A 19,451-nucleotide genomic window follows, 5' to 3' on the forward strand; every position below is an offset into this window, starting at 1 on the left:
CTGGCGCTACACCGTCACCCCCAAACAGAGCAGAGCGGGGTCTCGCTGTCTCTCTGTCGCTGTCTGGCTGTTTCTCTCTCTCTCACCCCCTCTGCCGGCAGGGACACCCGGAAACGCGGCTGCACACCCAGACAGACAGACGGACAGACGCAGAACAGGCACGCGACAGCGGTACGGGTGTCCACACGCGCACCCTAGGGTGCACACGCTGATACACCAGCACCCACAGCACCCACAGCTGCACAGACGCCCACGGCTACGGGGGTTGTGGGGCAGGGGGTACCCCGCGGGGGAGTGTGGGGCAGGGGGTACCCCGAGGGGGAGCGTGGGGCAGGAGGATACCACAGGTAGGGGTGTGGGACGATGGGGATACTCCACGCAGGAGTGTGGGGCAGGGGGACACAGCAGGTAGGACTGTGGGGCAGGGGGGTACCCCATGCAGGTGTGTGGGGCAATGGGGGTACCCCAGGCAGAGGTGTGGGGTAGGGGGAAATACCCCTGGGTAGGGATGTGGGGCAGGGGGGATACCTCAGGGAGGGGTGTAGAGCAGGGGGACACCCCAGGTAGGGGTGTGGGGCAATGGGGATACCCCAGGTCAGGGTGTGGGGCAGGGGGGGCTACCCCGAGGTGCAGATATGGGGCAGGGGAAGAGGGGGATACCCCAGGCAGGTGTATGGGGCAGTGGGGATACCCCTGGGGTAGGGGCTACTGGGGCAGGGATGGGGTGAGACGGGGCAGGCGAAGCACCGCAGCCCCCGACCCTGCAATCAGCACCCCACACGCCGCGTCCCCACTTTGTCATCCCAAATTGCCCAAAGTACAGGCTGTGTGCCGTGCTGCGCCGCGCCGGCCCGGGGCAGCTGCCGCCGCCTGACTCATGACAGAGGAAGGGGCAAATCACTGGGGTTTCGGGGTGCCGGCCGCCGCCGCGTGCTTCAGGACACATTCTTGTGGCGAGCAAACCGGCTTGCTGGTGTTTACCGAAAACACCTGAGCAGGGCCAGCATCCCTGCGGGGGTCCTGGAGCATCCCCATCCCTCCTGCTGCTGCGTCCCCCACCCCAGTAAAGCCCCTCTGCTCTCCCCCTGCAGCTGGGAAGGGAGGGGGAACATCACCTGCAGCAGGTCCCCCAGGATGGGGACAAGCCCCATGGAGCCACTGGTGACATGAGGACAGGTTTGCCCTCCCTGTGATGTAGTGACCCCGGACGAAGGTCAGACCCAAAGGTGACGGGAGCCTCACCGGTTTGGTGGCCCACGCAGCGGGAAGGACACCTGTGCTAGAGGCGGGGGGGACACCCATTGTAGGCATCCCCCCATCCCCACCGTGTACCCAGCACCCAGGGGTGAGCAGGAAGTGACAGCAGAAACTGCCCCGGGTGCCATGGGGCCACGTCCCGCTCACGTGCGTCTGGCAGCCGGCGCAGGGTTTGGGGTGTTCCCCCTCCCCTGCGGTCTCGGGAGTGACGGCGTTTCCCCCCCCCGGGGGAGCTGGGCCGGGGCGGTAAATGCTGCCTCGGCTGCTTATATTTCAGGCGTGGGGCTGCTGGCTCTGCCCTGGCCAGGGCACACAGGCAGCCCATTGTTGAAGCCCCTTCGGCGGCGACGGAGAGCAGGTAAGGCGGCTCCAAGCATCAATGGCAGCTCTGTCTGCCGCTGGGGCGGGGATGGAGCTGCCGGCAGTGCCGGCGCCCGGCCGGCACACAGGGAGCTGGGGGGCGGTGGGGGGCACAGGCCGGTGGGACGTGGCAGGAGGCTGGCAGTTTGCCCAGGGGATGCTGTGGGACACCCGAAATCTCAGCGTGCCTGGGGCATCCCCACCTCAGCAGCTTCAGATCACCTTCCCCGGGGCTTTGCCTCAGCGTCCCGCTTCCTCCGAGCATCGCCCACGGGGGACCCCCGATGCACCGCTCGCATCCCCCTTCCTGAGCCGTGGCCGTCGTCGTCTCCCCCCATCCCTTCGACAGCCACCTCGCAGCACTTTGGCGTATTTTCCCGGTTCAGAGCCGCTTTTTGCTCAGCAAATTGGGCAGGGCTTTTATTTGCGAAGTACCTTCAGGCCGAAGGTCCCGTGTCTTGCCGCAGCACTTGCTGCCTGGTGGCTGTGTCCCCCCAGGGACCCCGCAGATCCCGGCACACGGCTCCTCTCCTGCTGAGCCGATAAGACTGTGCTTTCCCATAGCGGAAAACAACCTGACTCTGCATATTTGAGCCGGTCAGGGGGGTTTTATGTTGGGCAAGGACTTTTTTTGGGAACATTCAGTCTCTGGGCTGCCAGTCACTAATCCCCGGCCGCTGGCAGGGAGAGGCTGCCCAGCTCCGTGCTGGCTGAGCGGGAGGGCTGGTGGCCGTGCCTTGCTCGGTGGGTGTGAAGCCAGAGATCCCGGTGGATCACTGCTTGCCGACAAGCCTGGCCCGCCTTTTCGGGACCTCGAGGTAGCTGGGGCGGTGAAATCACGCATGGGTGCTGGGGAATGAGGGCGTCTCGGCTCAGCAGCGCAGGGCTGAGCGGGTGCCGTGTGTGTGTGAGGTGGGAATGTCACCCGTGTCCCAGGCGGGGATGTCCCCCAGCACTTTGGCAGAGGATTCGTGCCCCGAGCCCTCCCCTCGCAGGGCGTCCTCTGCCCTGAGCAAGGTCAGGGTGGCGCAGCCTCCGCCCTGCACCCGGCAGTGCCCAGCATCGTGGTGACACCAGGTTTAATGCCACCTCCCTGCCCAGGGATGGCTGCATTGCCCAGCCATGGGGCTGCAGCATGTCCCCATCCCGATGAAGCAGGGATGATCAGTGGAGGACGTTTCCTGAGCCATGAAGGGCCGGTGGCCAATGTGCCAGGACAGGAGCTCTGCTGTCACCGACCCTGTTAGCGTGCAGTGGAACAGGGACAGGAGCTCAGGCCCCCTCTGTCCTGCAAATCCTACTGGATTTGGGGCAGGGCACCTGCACCTGGCTGGTTGCTGGGGCAGGTGCTGGGTGGCAAAGGCTCAGGATGGGGTGAGCCCCCCATTTTGGGGTGGAGGAGTTCCCTGTGGGAGGGCTGTGGTCCCATCAGGACATGGGCCTGAGCCATGTCTCCTTGTGGGTGGCACTGGGACGAAATGGGGCTGAGGTCCTGCAAAATGCACCGGGACATGGGCAACTGGGACGGGGCTGTGGGGCTGGTGTGCGTGCGGTGACGGCCCCGAGCAGCGCGTGCCGAGGCGCTTGGCGGTGCCGTGGTCCTGCTCGTCTGCTCGTGCTGCGCCGGCATCCTCTGGCTCAGTGGGTGCTGGGGATGGGGTGCTGCCCCGGGGCTGGCTGTTGCTCCTCCGCTCCCTGCTGAGACTGCGTCCGTCTGTCCTGCTGGCTGGCGGTGCTGGGACACGGGGCTGGCTGTGCTGGCTGTGCGAGTGCACCGCTGGGGGACATGGGGAAGGGCACGGGGGCTGTTTCTGGGTGGCAGCCACCAGTTTGAATATATGTTTGAATATATGTCACGTTCCAGCTTTAATTACAGTAATTGGCTGTCAGAGGGCCGTGCTGGCGCCTGCTCTGGCTCCGAGGGGGAACATGGGTGGCTCAGGTGTTTGATGCTCTGTGTGTGGAGGAGTCCCCGTCCCCACCTTGCCATTTGTCCCCAGCCCAGAGGCATGTCCCCACATGCCTGCGGGGACACGGCCCATGAGAGGTGCACACACATGTGGGCGCGTGCCTCTTTCCAGCCCCGGATAATTTGGTGGTTACAGCAGGTGGCTGGGAGGTGAAAGCCGTGCTCAGCCCCAGGCAGAGTCTGGCCCCGGCGGGGATGCTCCGGAGCCCTGCAGATTAAAGGGAGCCCTTGACCACAAGGTTCCGGCTGTGGGGTGGGCACGCTGGTATGCGAGTAATGCGGGTGCTCCAGCAGGACAGACAGACGGACAGACAGAGCATCCCAGCCTGGCCGGGTGCCTGGGTGATCCTCTGGCATGGATCAGGCAGGCTTGGCCCTGCAGGTCAGGGTCTGCAGCGAGACCCGAGTCCCCGAGTGCCTGGGCTCTGCCCTGCCCGCTCCTGCCACACCAGGCACCGGCAACCCCAGCCCAGGTGCCGTTGGCACCCTCATGGTACTGCGGTGCAGGGACCACCCGGCTCATCCCACCACATCAGGGCAGCGACAGCTCTAGAGCCTCTTCACCGAACAATTAGCACAAATGGATTGTATCAGTGATCCCAGTGCTTGGAAAAACTGAGATTATCTCAGGCCCTGTTATCTTTTCCGGAGGCCCGGGATTAAGCTGGGGTGGGGGAATGGTGCAATGTCCATCTGTCTGTCCTTGTGGTCTGTCTGGCCTCGCGCTGTGCTTGCACAGATGCTGGAGGGACTTCGGAGGGAGTGAGGAGGGGATGTGTGTGTGTGGAGGCTCATGGATTAAAGGAGGAGAGGTCGGGCAGTGCCCAAAGCATCGGCACCAGTATTGGCATCAGCATCGGCATTGGCGTCGGCACAGCCTGGCCCGTGGGTACGGCCTCTTGCTCCAAAATGCTGCCAGCACCATGTGGCCCTGCCTGCGCCTGGCACCTCGGTCCCCACTGGGGCAGCGGTGGCACTGGGACACCTCGAGGCCACCTCTGCCCCCCACAACCCCGACTGACCGAGCCTGGCCAGCAGTGCAGGCAGTGCAGGCAGTGCAGGCAGCACAGACAGTGGGATGTTGGCAGGGCTGGGACCAAGCGCTGCCGTGTGAATGCCAGCTCGGCGGTAGAGCATGAGGCGGGGTGGGTTTTGGGGTCTGCCACCCCCTCGCCCCAGGCAGCGCCGTCTCTCCTCCGCGGGGAGCTGGCAGCTGCTCCGACCGGTTTGTGGGTCTGGGCGGTGACATCTCCCGCCTGAGGCCTGATGGAGGGCTGGGAAGTGCTGGTACGGACGCCAAGGAACAAACAAGAGCCTCTTGTGTCCTGCCGGGCACGGAGCCCAGCAGCGGGGCAGGGACAGCGTGCTGCCCCCCCGGCACGGGACTGCGGGGGGCCGGAGGCTGAACTGCTGCTGGAGCAGCTGCCCCACGAGCTGGGGGGAAACTGAGGCACGAAAGCGTGGAGGGACCCCATCCGGGTGATGGAGCAGGAGGTGCTGGCAGCGATGGCAGAGACATCCCAGTGCCTGGACACTGGCTCTTCCCCTTCAGCACCCCAGGCTGAACCCCGGTGGCTGCCCTTGGCACCTCCTGCACGGGCAGTGGTGGGACGCAGCCCTGCGCCTGGGTGGCCTGATCCCGTTCTCCAGCGTCCTCCTTCGTGGGAGCAGCCGGGATATTAAGTGTCATCGCTTCAGGGAGAAATGCAAGCGGAGGAATCCCGGGAAACTGGTTTTACCCCTCCATCCTGTGCCGGCGGCAGGACGGCGGCAGCGGCCGGTGCTCCTCCCTCGGCAAAGGCATATAACGCCTGCCATGGTCCTGGCAGCCGGCACTGCGCTGCGGGAGGCAGGCAGGGGTGCAGGCAGCGAGCGATGGCCTCCATGGGGCTGCAGGTGCTGGGCATTGCCCTCTCCGTCATCGGCTGGTTGGCCTCCATCCTCTGCTGCGCGTTGCCCATGTGGCGGGAGACGGCCTTCATCGGCAACAACATCGTGGTGGCCCAGATCATCTGGGAAGGGCTGTGGATGAACTGCGTGGTGCAGAGCACGGGGCAGATGCAGTGCAAGGTCTACGACTCCATGCTGGCCCTGCCGCAGGACCTGCAAGCCGCCCGCGCCATGGTGGTGGTGGCCATCGTCTTGGCCGTCCTGGGCACCCTGCTCGCGGTCGCCGGTGGCAAGTGTACCAACTGCGTGGAGGATGACGCTGCCAAAGCCAAGGTCATGATCCTCTCCGGCATCATCTTCATCATCTCCGGCATCCTCATCCTCATCCCCATCTCTTGGTCAGCCAACACCATCATCCAGGACTTCTACAACCCGCTGGTCACCGACTCCCAGAAGCGGGACCTGGGGTCATCCCTCTATGTGGGCTGGGCGGCCTCTGCGCTCCTGCTGCTGGGGGGGGGGATCCTCTGCTGCACCTGCCCCCCCCGGGGCGAGAAGCCCTACTCCGCCAAGTTCACGGCCGCTCGTTCGCTGCCAGCCAGCAACTACGTCTAGGAACCGCTGCGCCTGCCTGGGACCCCCAGCCACAGCGGGGAGCTGGGACCTCCCAGGGCGTCCCTGGCCCGCAGACCCCCCCTGGCCGGGCCGGGGGCTGGCTGGGAGCCGGGGCAGGGAGGGCTGGGTGCCGGGGCGGTGAGGGAGAGCAGACAGAGCTGCCTTTGTTCACCGGGGGATTGAAGCTGGTTCTTTAGTCTCGGTTGAGCTGGGGAACAGGGAGATCCTGTCCTGGCTGCCCACCCCCCCGGCGGGGGTCCCGCTCCTCCTGGAGCACCCAGCCGCGGCATCTTCTCCAAAAAACCACCTGATCCCTCCCCGGAGCATCTCCTGGCTCCCAGTATCGGGGTGTGCCGCGCGGTGACGCAGCTCCCAGTGCTCCCAGTGCTCCCGGGGGCCCGTCCCGCCGGTGGCACGGGGCTCTCGCTGGGTACCCCCCACCCCAGGATGCGTCTGTCAGGGTGGGCAGCGGCGGCGGTGGGGGCACCAGACCTGTCCCATGGGGACGCAGCGGCGCTGCAAACCCCGACAGGGTCTCGAGGGGTGCCGGAGGCTCTTGGCTGCCTGTACCCTAAATTTTGACTTTGACCTACTTTCGGGGCTCGGAGCGGCTGTACAAGACGTGTGATTTCTCGCGGCAGCTCCCTGGGGCGGGGGCATCATTATCCTGGGAGTGGGAAGGCAGCGGCCAGGCTGGGAGAACCGGTCGGGGAGGCAGGAGCGGAGCCGGGCTGTGCACCCTGTGCATGGCAGCGGATGACTCCCGGACCGACCCCGTCCCGTGGGGTGCACCCAACCCCATGGCTCCCTCGGCATCCCCTGAGTAGTGGGGTGCCCAGGCTGGGGGCAGGAGAAGGTGGCTCGTGGTTCCCCCCCTGGCTGTGCCGCTGCCTGTCCCCGCGTCGCAGCCTTCCCACATTAAACGGCAGCTGCTCAGACCCTGCTGTGCTTCGTTTTCTTTACCCTCCCCAGCACCCACCTTGGTGGCAGGATGGCCCGGTGCCCCTGTGCCGCAGACCCCTGGCCCCTGAGATCCCCCAAATCTGCTCCCTGAAGCCTCCCACTGTCCCAGCCACCCTCTGACCCCTGCTCCAGCCCTGGCATCATCCACCCCTCCCCTCCCCGGGCCACCCCAGGCACCCACTCCCCAAGGGGTGACCACGGGTGCCCCCATGGCACAATGCCTCGGTGGCACCAGACACGGCATTGGGGCTGCCCCACGCTTGTCCCCGTGTGATCTTGCCACCCCAGCAGGAAGAAGGTGATTGGCGCCGGCAAGGGCGGGTCGGGGCACGCTGGCCCCGGGGCCACCTGACAGCGCCAGCTGGGAGCACCCCGGGGCCGGCGTGGCAACGCCGGGTGTTTTGCCTATCTCGTTTCTGGCATGGCAAGCTGTGCCGGGGCGCAGCCGGCACTCTGCTGGCTTTGGAACATCCTTCCCTCCCACCTCGGGGTGCGTGGGAACGATGGGTGACACCAGCTGCCTGGCTCTGGGTGTCACGTCCGGGTCTGGGGGCTTTGAGGGCTCCCAGCTTCCCCCATCCCTCCTGCTGGGAGTGGGAATGGTGGAAAATGCACCCGCGGTGCTGGTAGCTGGGTAGAAAAATGAGCGCAATGCTCCAGCGAGCGTCCCTGCCGGGATCTGCGGGGCCATCGCTCGTCCCCGCTGTGGGCAGTCGTGCACCCCACTTTGGGTGTCTCTTGCGGTCCAGGTCCCGCTGGCTGGGGAAGGCTGCCTGGGATGGCTTCCCATCCTCCCGGCTCGCCGACCTTCCAGGAGGCTGGTCTCCCTTTCGTGGGGAGAGGGACTTTATTTGTGGCCCAAAGGGGCTTTCATGGACCAGGGGAGGCAAAGTCCCAGTGCTGGGTGTCTGTCAGGATGCCAAGGGATGAAAGGTGCTGGAGAAGGAGTGGGGGTGCAATGAGGGAGAAGAGTCCCCAGGAACCGAAACCGGGGCCGGAGGAACAACGGCGAAACCTCCTGTGAGTGCCACAGGGTGTGCCAGGCTCAGCCGATACCCCACTGCTGCTCAGGGCTCATAAAAACTCAGCTGGTCCTGGCTGCCAAGCGTGGGTGCAAGCACCCATGGGTGCACTTTGCCCCATGGCGGTACGGGAGCTCTGCTCTGTGCGAGGCTGAGCAGCCATCTGGGGGAGCCAGGGGCCACGGTGGCCATGTGTGACTGTTGGCATGGCTAGTGTGTCTACCTGTACCGGCCACTGCTCTTAGAGGAGTGATGCCTGCGGTGACCCCGGTCTCCACAGCCCCTCACCGGGGGTTTGCCCTCTGGGTGCTGCTCCCGGTGCGAAGGAGGAGCGGGTATCGTTGAATGTGCTGAGCACCACGGCCAGGATGGGAGGCAGACCTGAGCTCTGACCCATTTCCAGCACCCAAGAGAGGAGATCCTGGGTCCAAAGGGCGCTGCAACACGGCTGCCGAGGGCAAAGCAAAACCTGCCCTGGAACGGGGAGCAGACAGTGCTGCGGTGAGGGCAGGGGGCTGCCTCACCTGCCTGTGCGCCCCCACCCCCCCCCGGCGATGCTCGTGGCCAAGGAAGCACCAGCAATGAAGCAGGGCATGGGGTGGGTGCTGTGGGGTCGCTACCCCAGCAGGATGTGGGCTGAGAGTGGGGTGAGGGGGTCTGTGCTTCGGAGTGTGGGATGGGCACAGTGAGCCCCTCGTCCTGCTCCCAGGAAGCTGTCCTCAGCCCAGCTGGGAGGGGGTGACAGCAGAGGACTGTCCTGGGCCATAGGGACGTTGTAGGGGGAGACATGACACACGGGGGCTCCTGCACCTTGGCCTCCGTGGGACCTGGGTGCTCAGTGCCACCCGTGTCCCCATATTGACCTGCAGCAATGCCCCATGCCACGTGTGTCCCCATGCCATTCTGCAGCAATGCCCCATGTCACACGTGTCCCCACGCTGCTCTGCAGCAGCTGTTCCCACCCAGGTGGGGAACAGGACGCACCCAGCATGAAATCCGTGCTCTTCAGAGAGCCCGCCCGGCGTGGGGCGGTGTCTGTGACGGCTGTGCCCTGTCTCCGCAGGTGCTGTCGATGGCGACGATGACGATGCAGCTGGGTGGGCTGATGCTGGCTGTGCTGGGCTGGCTGGGCTCCATCCTCACCTGCGCGTTGCCCATGTGGAGGGTGACAGCCTTCATCGGCTCCAACATCGTGGTGGCCCAGGTCTTCTGGGAAGGGCTGTGGATGAACTGCGTGTACGAGAGCACGGGGCAGATGCAGTGCAAGGTCTACGACTCCCTGCTGGAGCTCACCTCCGATCTGCAAGCGGCTCGTGCCTTGGTGGTCACCTCCATCTTCGTGGCCTTCTTTGCCTTCCTCACCGCCATCTCGGGCGCAGACTGCACCCGCTGGGTGGATGACAAGAGCACCAAGACCAGGATCTCCATCGTGGCAGGTGCCATCTTTGTCCTGGCCAGCATCATGCTGCTCATCCCTGTCTCCTGGTCTGCTAACAGCATCGTCAGCAACTTCTACAACCCCATGGTGCCTCAGGCCCTCAAGAGAGAGCTGGGGGCTGCCCTCTACATCGGCTGGGCCTCCAGTGCCCTCCAGCTCTTCGGTGGGGGCATCCTGTGCTGCTCGGGACCCCCGTCCCAGCAGGACGCCTACCCCAAGAAGTACAGAGCGGTGAAAACCTGCAGCCCAATGGGCTACCCCATGAAAGACTATGTGTGAGCCACCACACCTGGGTGCCAGCCCAAGGGAGAGCACCACCGCTCCTGTCCTGCCTCCACACGCCACCCCCCCCCTGCCCACACGCTGCCTCCTCCTGCCTGTCCCCACGCTGGCTGCACCCCCGGCCCAGTCCTCCCATGTGTGCCCTTCCCGGCTGCGCTCGCAGTGGACTATAAACATCTTGGTGCCACCAAGACTGCCTGGGCTCATTTCGAAGCGGCGTGGTGGTGGTGGGGAGGACGGTGACGTGTCCTATGGGTGTCGTGCCCTGCCAGCCTGCTGCCAGCACGGGGGGGGGGGCTGCTGCCCCGGTGCCTGGCGTGTCCCCATGAGGATGTGGCAGTGGCCAGCCAGGGTGGCCCCTGAATATCCCCCAGCAGGGAAACTGAGGCAGGGAGGGTGTGCTGAGAGCCAAGAGGGGCACAGGGGACACACCAGGCTCCCAGAGCTCAGTCCTGTGAGCCCCCGGGGGACTGGGAGGGGACTCCAGAGAAAGGCCAAATCCCCCCTCCCAGGTTCCTGGCCACCCCCGAGGGTCTGCAGCCCCACTGCTCCGGGAACACCACACGGCAGGCAGGCAGGGGAGGCAGGGGGTTTATTCAACAGCCAAGTGCAGGCATGGGGACAGCCATGACCCCAAGTGCCCAGGGGACAGTACTGGGGACAAAGAGGGGGAGCGGGGACCAGGGCAGCTACCCATGATGGGCAAAGGGACCCCAAGACATGGGGGGCAATGCGGGGGGGTGACAAGAACCATCAGCAGGGCAAGTGTGGGAGATGTGGGATGCCCCGGGTGGGGGCCAGGGACAGACACAGCTACTGCCTCCCACCTGGGAAGAGCTCCCCAGGGGAAGTAACCTGCTCCCCAGGGCCATGGGAATGGGACGAGCAGGAACAGGTCTGGGGGAAGAGAAAAGGAAAAAAGGAAATATCCCAGCAAGAGATTTGGGTAAAAAACTTCCCAAGGGAGCAGTGGGGGAGGAGGGGTGGAGACAGCATGGCAAGGGGCTTGGGGAACAGGCCGGGCCGGCCGTGCCGGGTGGCTCCTGAAGTCCCTTCCAGCCTCATTTCCCACCCAGACCATTAACTACAAAGCTGTAGGAAAATGAGAGACTTAAGCAGCTGTTGCGGGATGAAAGGCCGGTGTGGTGCTTGGGAAACTTCTCCGGCTGGGTGTCACCTTGGCATAGCTGCTCCTGGTTTGGACGAGGAGGTCTCCTGCACCTCAGGGTGCACTGGGTTAACTCCTGGGGAGGACGAGGATGGGTGACCACAGGATGTGGCGATGGGGACACACCTCCAACAGTCCCCAGGTAAAGACCATGGTGGTCTGGGGTGGGGGAGATGAAGAAGGATCCAGATTTTGACTACGAAGGCTGAGAGGTGGGCATGGTGAGGAGAAGACATCCCGGACAGGAGATGGCTCTGAACAGCCAGGTGGGTCTGTGAGATGGCACGGTGAGGGCTGAGGCGTTGGGGACAGCACCGGAATGTCAGAGCTAATGGTGGTGCCCAGGAGACCACGGTGAAACCAGGAAATCCACCCCATGCTGAGGAGCAGGCAAGGTCCCCGTGGCCCAGACCTCGGGGGGAAGAAGCCACGGAAGGGGATGGGGATGCTCCCTAAAAACACTGTCACACCCCAGCAGCCGCTCTGCTCAGGGAGGGGGTCACTGGGCCAGGTTTTACAAGGGTCCAAGTGCTCACCCCGCCTCTCCCGGAGACCGCGTTGGCTCTCAGCCCTCCTTGACAGGGGGTACGGGGCATTTCTGATAGACGTAGACCACCCCGGAGATGTAGCCGGTGCCCTGGGTGCTCTCCTCCTCGGAGGTGGCCCTCTCCCAGCGCTCCACCTCCTGGGCCAGCACCTTCCGCCAGGCTCCCTGCCCCTCCAGCCTCTCCAGCGCTGCCTCCAGCTCCGCCTTGTACCGCAGGTTCGAGGGGTTGCTCCTCGTCGTCAGGCAGAGGAAACCTCCTGCTGGGAGAGGGGACGGGTGATGCCCACGCTGGGTGTCACCCCCGACGATGGCACCCAGCGACTGGTGTTCCACTGGAAAGTGGGGCGTGAGGGGAGGCAGCGAGACTCTGCTGGGTGTCAGCTGGCAGGACAGCGGGCAGGGGACAGGCAGGGCACCACACCTAAGCACAGGCTGTCATGGAGTGCCGGGAGTGCCACCACCACCTCCGGCCACGTCCGCCAGCAGGCAGGGCCAGGGACCGAGGTGTCACCGCACGTCCCTGCCTGTACCTGGCAGCAGGGACAAGGCCACGTCCTGGCTGTGCCACGGGGCCAGCACCCAGCCGGGGACCCACGTCTACCGGGACCCGGCGCCCCCGTGCTGCCACCCCGGGTGTCCCGGCGGGGAGGGGACAGGGGGGACACCCCTCACCCGGCTTGGTGACACGCAGCAGCTCCGGCACGGCCGCGCTCGGCACCTGCCCCTCGCCCAGGGCCCCCACCACAGTCACGGCGTCGTAGTGCTCTGCGGGGACACGCGTGGCATCACCGGGGGGGACCCTCCGGGGCAGCATCGCCGCCCCCCCCGCCGCCCCGGTGCCGGCCCGTTACCTGCGGGCGCGGGCAGGGGCTCCTGGCCCAGGACACACCGCCGCAGCTGCCGGTAGAGGCCGGTGCTCCGCGCCCGCTCCAGCATCCCCGCGCTGCCGTCCACGCCGTGCAGGCAGCGGAAGCCGCGGCGGTGGAGCTGCGGGGACAGCCGGACACCCGGCACCGTTATCTCCGCGCCCCGCCCGGTCCCGTCCCCCGCCCCGTCCCGCCCGGTACCTCCCGCGCTACGAGCCCGGTGCCACAGGCCACGTCGAGCAGCCGCGCCTCGGCGGGCGGCGCGGGGAAGGCGAAGGCGAGCGAAGCGGCGGCCAGGTGCGGTGCCCGGTACTCCAGCGCCGCCACATCCTGCGGGGACGCGGCGGTCAGCGGGGCCGGGGGAGCGCAACGGGCCCGGGCCCGGGCCCGCTCCCCCCGGTTTCCCCGGCCCCGGTACCTGCTCGTAGCCGGCGGCCCAGCCATCGTACAGCCGCAGGCGCTCGGGCAGGGTCGCGCCGCCGTGCACCGCCGCCACCCGCTCCCGCACCCCCCGCGGCAGCGCCATCCCCGCCGGCTCCCCGCCGGCTCCGCGGACACGCCCCACGGCGCCCCATTGGCTCCGCGCCGCCGCCGCGGATACGCCCCCGGCGTCCCATTGGATCCGCACGGCCGCTTCGGACACGCCCCCATCGTCTCATTGGCTCCTCTCTCGCGCGCCTGGACACGCCCCCCTGGCGTTCCATTGGCTTCGCGCCCCCGCCTCGGATACGCCCCCCGGCGCCCCATTGGCCGCCGGAGCTGCCGCCGCCACCGCCTCCGTCCCGCGCCGTTAGCGGGAACCGGGCGCGACCAAGTGCGCCCGGGGAGCGGGGGGGGGAAGGACCAAGTGCCCCGGGAGGGGCGGCCGAGTGCCCCAAAGGGCCGCAGAGTGTCCTGAGGGGATGGCACCAAGTGCCCCGGGAGGGTGACACCAAAGGGACACGGGGGGTGACACCAAAGGCCCACGGGGGGTGACACCAAGCGCCCTGCTGGGGTGACCAAGTATCCAGGGATGGTGACACCAGGTGCCCTGGGGGGTGACACCAAGTGCCCCCGGGCCACCGGGCTCTCCCTGCAGCGTGCCCCGGCCCCGTCCCGCCCCGCTGCTGCTGAAGATCTGCTCTGCCACTTGTAGGGGTCAGTCCTCCCTCGCGTCACTGGTGTCCCAGGCACGGTGACAGCTCCCTTGGACAGGTCCCCTCCTGCCCGGCCCCTTGTCCCAGCCCCGCACGTCCCTGATGCTGCGCTGTCACCTCCATGCCTGCACCTGCATCTTCTTCTGACGCTCAGACCCATCACCCAGTGGTGAGCGAGTGGTGACCACACTCCTCTGCCACCACCTGAACCCATCCTGTCCCACCACGTGTGAAGGTGACACCCTGACGCTGAGCGGGGAGGACACCCACCACCGGGGCAGCGCCTTCACGTCCTGACGTGCCCGTCCCTCTCCAGCTGCCCAGCTGCTCCCATGGGGTGGTCATTCTGCACTGCCCCTTGCCCACGGACCAGGTGTGTAGCAGCAGGTGAAGCTTGGAGACAGAGGACAGGAGCAAGGACCCTCGGGGCTGGGAAGGAAGAAGAACATCTTGGCTATAGCAAGTTTGGGTTTTGCTCATGGGAAGCAGGACAAGAAACATCACTGAGTGCCAACACAATACACGAGGAGGTGGTGAGATGCCTTCTCCCTCGATCCAGGTGCCCAGCATTTGGAAGGTACCAGATCCAGCTGATTAATGAGAGACATTCGTTAGCTCTCGGGAGTGACTCTTGTCTTCTGCTAAGCCAACCTTTGATGGACGTCACGGAGGATGTGGGACAAGCTCTGACTTGTGGGACCACCCTCAACTGTTGTGACCCATCACTTGGCTTCTGGCTTTTCCCAGGAACGAACCAGACAAATCCAGCTGCTAATTAACGATGGAAAGAAAACGAGAGCGCCCTGAAGGAGCCGGTGGCTGCCCCAAGGCCACGCTGGTGGCCCTCATCACCTCCTGCTTGGCAGCTCGCTGATGCTCCTCCGTTGTCCCCGCGTCCTCCTGGCCACCACTCCTGCGGTGGCTGCTTCGCCTCCATCCAGCTGCTCCGGGTCTGGGAGCCCCGTGGGGACCCAGCCACGGTCACGGGTGGGGCTGGCTCTGCCCCTCGGCCGGGCAGTGCTGGCCGGGGGCCTCGAGAGGGAGCCCTCCGCCCGCGCTGGGCCACCGCCGGCCTGGCACTGCCCCGCGCCCGCCGGGACCCCCGGTACCCCCGGCGGGCTCAGCCCCGGCCGCCGCGGGCGAGCAACAGTCCGGCGACATCCTCGGAGCATCCCTCGGGGTGGGGGGTGGTGGCAGAGGGGACGCGTGGGGCTGGGGCGGGCGGGGAGGGGGTGGGACCCCCGGGGGCAGGGATCATCCCCACCCACCCGAGAACACACGGGTGACTCCTGGACGGGGTCCGCGGGGGGCTGCAGCCCTTCCACAGCTCCTGCCACCACGCACGGGCACTTTGTCCCCTCTGCAGCTGCCAGCACGGGGCGGATCGTGCCCCGAGAGCTCCGCACCTCCTTCCCCGGCACCGTGGTGACCTCCGGACGGCCACATCCCCGGCACCGTGGTGACCTCCGGACGGCTTTGTGGCCGGGCCTCTAATAGCGGCTTTCACATTCCCAACGCGGTTTCCACCACTAATTGCAGCCTGACCTTCATTTACAAGATAAACCAGAGTCAGGGTACGCCGCCAACATCCACCCCCCCGGCTCCACTGCCCTCCGGGCTGCAGCTGGGTCGTGCCTTCCCCGAGCCTTGACCCGCACGGACACAATCCCAAATTAGCTGGTGCTTTTCCTAACGTAGCATTCCCGGAGCTGGCTCACTCCGCTGCGCCGTCCACAGCTGTGCAAACAGCTTCGCCCCGCGTTGCGACGGCGTTGGGCTGGCTTGGGCCCAGTGCCGGCCAGCCAGGGTTTGGACCGGACCCAGTGCCAATGTCGGAGGACACGGGCTGTCCCCTGACGATGCACAGCGGGATGGTGGGGACCCCCGTGAGGGGTGGCAGCAGGTTGGGGCAGGTTGGAGCTTCCCTATGGCCAGTGCTGGTGCTGAGGCTGGATTTTGTCCTGGCACGTGGCCTGGTGCTAGAGGGCTCCCACTCAGGCACAGGCCATCCTGCTGCTGCGATGCTGTTCCCTGGGGTGCTGTCCTTGTCCCCTGCCTGGGAACAGGGGATCTGGCTGTGCCCTGGCTGTGCTGGCTGCAGGGGGCACGTCACCCTGTCCTGCTGGCACCCCGGAGTGGGGCTGGGCCAGCTCAGCAACTGCTCCGGTGGGGTGACCCCATCACCCTTCAATGGGGAGGCTGGGGGGATGCGTGTCCCCAAGGCAGGGGCTTGGCTGGCCACCCTGAGCCCACAGACCTCTGACATGACCTCATCTGCCCTCCCTCACCAAGAAGGTGGTGCAGGGATGGAAGAGCAGCTTAGGTGGGTCCCTCGCCCTCAAACCTGCCACTGAGCTGGGACAGGTGATGGCAAAGATGAGGTCTGAGCTGCGTTTGGATCCTCTGTGGGCCAGACATCTCCAGGTTGGGCTCTGCTAGCTCTGGCGATGTCATCTGCTCCTGACGTACCTGCAGGTCCCACATCTGAACTGATCCCTGTGTAACATGTCGGGTGGTAGCTGGGGCACCGGGCAGGTGGACTTGCCTTTCCCAGGGCTTGTGCAGGGCATCCCTGGCATGGCATTGGCCCTCGGGGTGGGACTAACCCTGTTCCCTGTACAAACTGGCACTGGAGGGATAACCCTAAGCCTCTCCCATTGGGGTGGAGCTGTGGGATCCCCTGTGCTACGGCTGTGCATACCCCAAAGGCTTGCCAGGTTGCCCACGTGGCTGTGCATGAGCCCAGTGGCATCAGTTAGCGATGGACAGATGGTCCTTGGCAAGAGCATGGAGGGAGGTGTGTGCACGAGGCGTGTGCTTTTGTGGGCACCCTGACAGGTCCAAGTGGTTTGAGATGATTTCCATCAGTGCTCAGCTGAGAGCCAGAGGCTGCTGGGACCCACAGGGTGGTTTGGGCTCCAGCATGGCGATGGGCTGCTGCAACGAAAACTGCATGTCAGCAGCTGCAATGGCTGTACCCGTGTGCTGAGGGATGGGACACGGGCTGGAGGCTCCAGTGAGCATCTCTGATAGTGCCCTGTGTGTGTCCAGCTTCTGCTCCGAGTGGCTTCTGCTGGCATCGGCTGCTGGGAGCTCACAGGAGCTGCCAGCGCGCAGCCAGAGCCCAGCCGCTCCCCTGCCAGGGCTGCCTTGGCACACACATCCACCTCCAGCGTATGGGAGCAACCAAACCCCTTCAGCTCGTACTTGGCCAGCCCTCCCAGGTGCCTCCCCTCTGCTTCCCCCACTCCAGCATCAGCCTTGTGCTGCCCCAGAGGTGCTCTGTCCCACGCAGCCCCATGGGACAAGGGCCCTACAGGTCCTGGGTACCACGATGGCCAAAAGACCCCTCCGGAGCAGCATGATGCTGTCTTCCTCAGCAGCTGAGAGTCCAGCTTCTCCACGTAGCCTTCAGACACAATGAACAGGCAGGAATGATGTGCTGCAAGGGCTGGCTGTGCCCCATGGGTGGCTCTGTGCTGCGCAGGAGTTTGCACGTACTTCTCTGGTCCCAAATATTTTCACTTATGGGTGCTCAGAGCCTGGCACTTGGGTGTTTTCCAGCCCCTCAGTCCAGCTGTGGGGTGGATGTATTCCCTGAATTTGGGCTGGGGGACAGATGCTTGGTGGGACCAGCTGGGGACTTGGCAGCTTCTGTCTCAGGGGACTTTGGTGACAGTCACAGAAGGTTGTCAAGATCATGGATGGCATCTCCATACCCCTCTCCCTACTCCAGGTCCTCCTTGGTGGTGTGGGGAGGATGCCAGTGCCAGGGATCATCCTCAGGGCACCCCAAGGCATGCACAGCTCTGGGAAGGGACCCCTCCTGGTCCTCTGAGCTCTCTGCTGCACATCCCAAGCTTGGGGGAGCAAGGACAGTGATCCCGTGGGGCACTTGAGTCCCACAAAAGTGCAACACTTGTCCTGCTGAAGTGGGATGCTCTGCAGGGTGCAGAGTTGGGTTGTGAACAGGGCAGGGCAGGAAAACCCTGTGGGGTGCCAGCCAGGTGGGACCTGGAGAGCCCCTGGAGGGGGCAGAGGGAGAGGGTGCATCTCCCCATGGCTGAGGAGGTGGCAGATGGTCGCACAGACGGGGCAGCTGGTGGGGTTTTGCACATCAGTGTTGCCGCTTGCATGCTTAGAGGACAGTGTTTTCCTTTCCCAGCATCCAAACACGGCTGAAGTCTGTCAGCCCCTGAACTGTCCAGTCCTTCCCTAAAACCCAGCCCTCAGGTGTCCAGGGACAAGTGGATTTTGCCCCCTAACACATACCACTCAGACCACAAGCTGCCCCAGATCGCTGGGCTCCTGCCCGACTTCTCTGTTCATAAATCCAAGCGTTGCTGTGATTGATGGTGGCTGGGGCTGCTGTCACTAAACCATCCGCACTGGCCCCTGACCCCCGCATGGCTCACAACCAGGTAGCAAGGAAAGGCTGAGATATAAATCAGCACGGCGCAGCGCAGAACTGGCTGGAGATCAGACCGGCGGAGCAGGCAGGCAGACCTGGGGGAGCAGCTCACATAGCTGATTCATGACTGCTCGCATGGCTGGGAAGGATTGTCCTCCCGCCAGCGAACCACGCTGCTCCCGGGGACCTGACATGTCCCCTGGCTGTGGCCTGCCACCCTGCAGGGCTCTGACCATGGCTGCTCCCCAGGGCTGGGTTGCAGCAAGCTGTCCCCGCTGTGCTGAGGACATCCCCAGGCCACCGCGCTCCTGCATCCCATCCTACCTGCACCCCCAATATATGGTGCTCCCCCCTTCCTGCACCTCCAGTGTGTGGTGCTCCCACATCCCCTGCACCCCTAGAGCACAGTGCTCCATTCCACTGCACCCCCAGTGTATGGGCTCCGACCCCCTGCACACCAGATGTGGGGTGCTCCAACCCTTCCTGCACCCCTGGTGCATGGTGCTTCCCCCCTCCTGTACCCCAAATATATGGTGCTCTCATCCCTCCTGCACCCCTAATGCTTGGTGCTCCCACCCCCCCTGCACCCCCAGGGCGCAGCAGTCCCACGTCCTGGGGGCACGGTGCTCCCACACGGGTGACATTCCCATTTCTCACCCTCCCCATCCCCAGCGGCAGCAGCTCTGCTCACCACGTGCACTCCTGCAGCTCTCACCCGAGCACCCACTGCCCAGCTCAGCCTCTTCCTCGCTACTGAGCAGCCTTATACAGACCATGTCCACACCCCCAGCCCACAGACCTCCCTCCCCTGTCTGCCCCAGCCACACTTTCCCTTCCCCCCTTGCTCCCTGCTGTCCCCATTGCCATCTGCTCTTTTTCCCCAACCAGGGAGGGACTTCCACTTCCCACCCTTGCCACGTCCAACACACCTTGAGAGCCTGCTCCCTCACCTCAACTCCCACCACGCCCATACAACCCTTGCCTGCTCTGTCACACCCCATCATGTCCTGTGCCTGTCTCCCTTCCCTCACAGTCCATCCCACAGCCAGGCACCCCACGCCACCGTCTCCCAGCTCCCACGCCCACAGGCAGTGCCATCCCATCGTGAACACCTCAGCAGACCTCAGCCCCGTGACTCAGTGTCCCTCGTGGGACAGCACCCTCATGACTCGGTGTCCCTCCCCAGGCACAGCCCAGGAGCTCCCCGTTCCCATCCCAAGACACAGCGTGACGTGTACGGTGACCCACTCGGTGTAAATCCTGGCACTCCGGGGAGGGCTGCAGACCACAGCCCCATGGCTGGGTGCAAATCCCCCCCCTGCCACCACCCTGACTGCCCAGATTGGCCCGTGAGACTCAGCCCAGTTCCAAGTCCCCTGAGACTCCCCTGCTTTGCCCGTGTATCTTGGGAAGTGACTGCCACCTCCTGGGAAGCGTCAGGGACAGGCTGGATGAGATCCAGGGGGTGGAAGCTGGAGTCAACAAAGTTCAGCTCAGTAATAAGGTGCAAACTTTCACTGGAGCAGG

At 65.3% G+C, this 19,451-nt stretch overlaps 3 protein-coding genes across 6 annotated transcripts; 2 read left to right on the forward strand and 1 right to left on the reverse strand.

The window, feature by feature from the left end:
* The first annotated feature begins 1,479 nt into the window (after positions 1–1,479).
* Positions 1,480–9,987, forward strand: LOC141932046 (claudin-4-like). The gene is made up of 2 exons (XM_074845009.1): positions 1,480–1,615; positions 9,140–9,987. The coding sequence occupies exon 2, from the start codon at positions 9,149–9,151 to the stop codon at positions 9,791–9,793; it is 645 nt and encodes a 214-aa protein (XP_074701110.1). The 5' UTR covers positions 1,480–1,615; positions 9,140–9,148; the 3' UTR covers positions 9,794–9,987.
* On the forward strand, positions 4,953–7,027 carry LOC141932012 (claudin-4-like). Its single transcript, XM_074844933.1, has one exon. It carries the CDS (start codon positions 5,291–5,293, stop codon positions 6,089–6,091), a length of 801 nt encoding a protein of 266 aa, XP_074701034.1. The 5' UTR covers positions 4,953–5,290; the 3' UTR covers positions 6,092–7,027.
* Positions 9,988–10,900: 913 nt separating the features above from the next.
* On the reverse strand, positions 10,901–12,942 carry METTL27 (methyltransferase like 27). Of its 4 annotated transcripts, none has more exons than XM_074845361.1 (6): positions 12,796–12,942; positions 12,579–12,707; positions 12,363–12,498; positions 12,184–12,276; positions 11,501–11,768; positions 10,901–11,040 (listed from the first exon to the last, which is right to left on the reverse strand). In XM_074845361.1, exons 1-5 carry the CDS (start codon positions 12,901–12,903, stop codon positions 11,530–11,532), a joined length of 705 nt encoding a protein of 234 aa, XP_074701462.1. In that variant the 5' UTR covers positions 12,904–12,942; the 3' UTR covers positions 10,901–11,040; positions 11,501–11,529. The 4 variants fall into 4 exon arrangements, with proteins under 4 accessions (XP_074701462.1, XP_074701461.1, XP_074701464.1 ...); XM_074845362.1 differs by lacking the exon at positions 10,901–11,040 and adding an exon at positions 11,101–11,236; XM_074845360.1 differs by lacking the exon at positions 10,901–11,040 and having other exon boundaries at positions 11,081–11,768.
* Between the last annotated feature and the right edge of the window lie 6,509 nt (positions 12,943–19,451).

This window comes from Strix aluco, chromosome 19, assembly GCF_031877795.1.
Source record: "Strix aluco isolate bStrAlu1 chromosome 19, bStrAlu1.hap1, whole genome shotgun sequence".
Classification (NCBI taxonomy): domain Eukaryota; kingdom Metazoa; phylum Chordata; class Aves; order Strigiformes; family Strigidae; genus Strix; species Strix aluco.

What these genes read in the sequence shown, in the direction of transcription:
- LOC141932046 (XM_074845009.1), top strand. Translation starts at nt 9,149, where the DNA reads ATGGCGACGATGACGATGCAGCTGGGTGGGCTGATGCTGGCTGTGCTG.
- LOC141932012 (XM_074844933.1), top strand. Translation starts at nt 5,291, where the DNA reads ATGCAAGCGGAGGAATCCCGGGAAACTGGTTTTACCCCTCCATCCTGT.
- METTL27 (XM_074845361.1), bottom strand. Translation starts at nt 12,903, where the DNA reads ATGGCGCTGCCGCGGGGGGTGCGGGAGCGGGTGGCGGCGGTGCACGGC. An exon ending in CCGGGCTCGTAGCGCGGGAG is followed by an intron (nt 12,499 to 12,578) that starts GTACCGGGCGGG and finishes CTGTCCCCGCAG; the next exon opens with CTCCACCGCCGCGGCTTCCG. An exon ending in GCTGCGTGTCACCAAGCCGG is followed by an intron (nt 11,769 to 12,183) that starts GTGAGGGGTGTC and finishes CTCTCCCAGCAG; the next exon opens with GAGGTTTCCTCTGCCTGACG.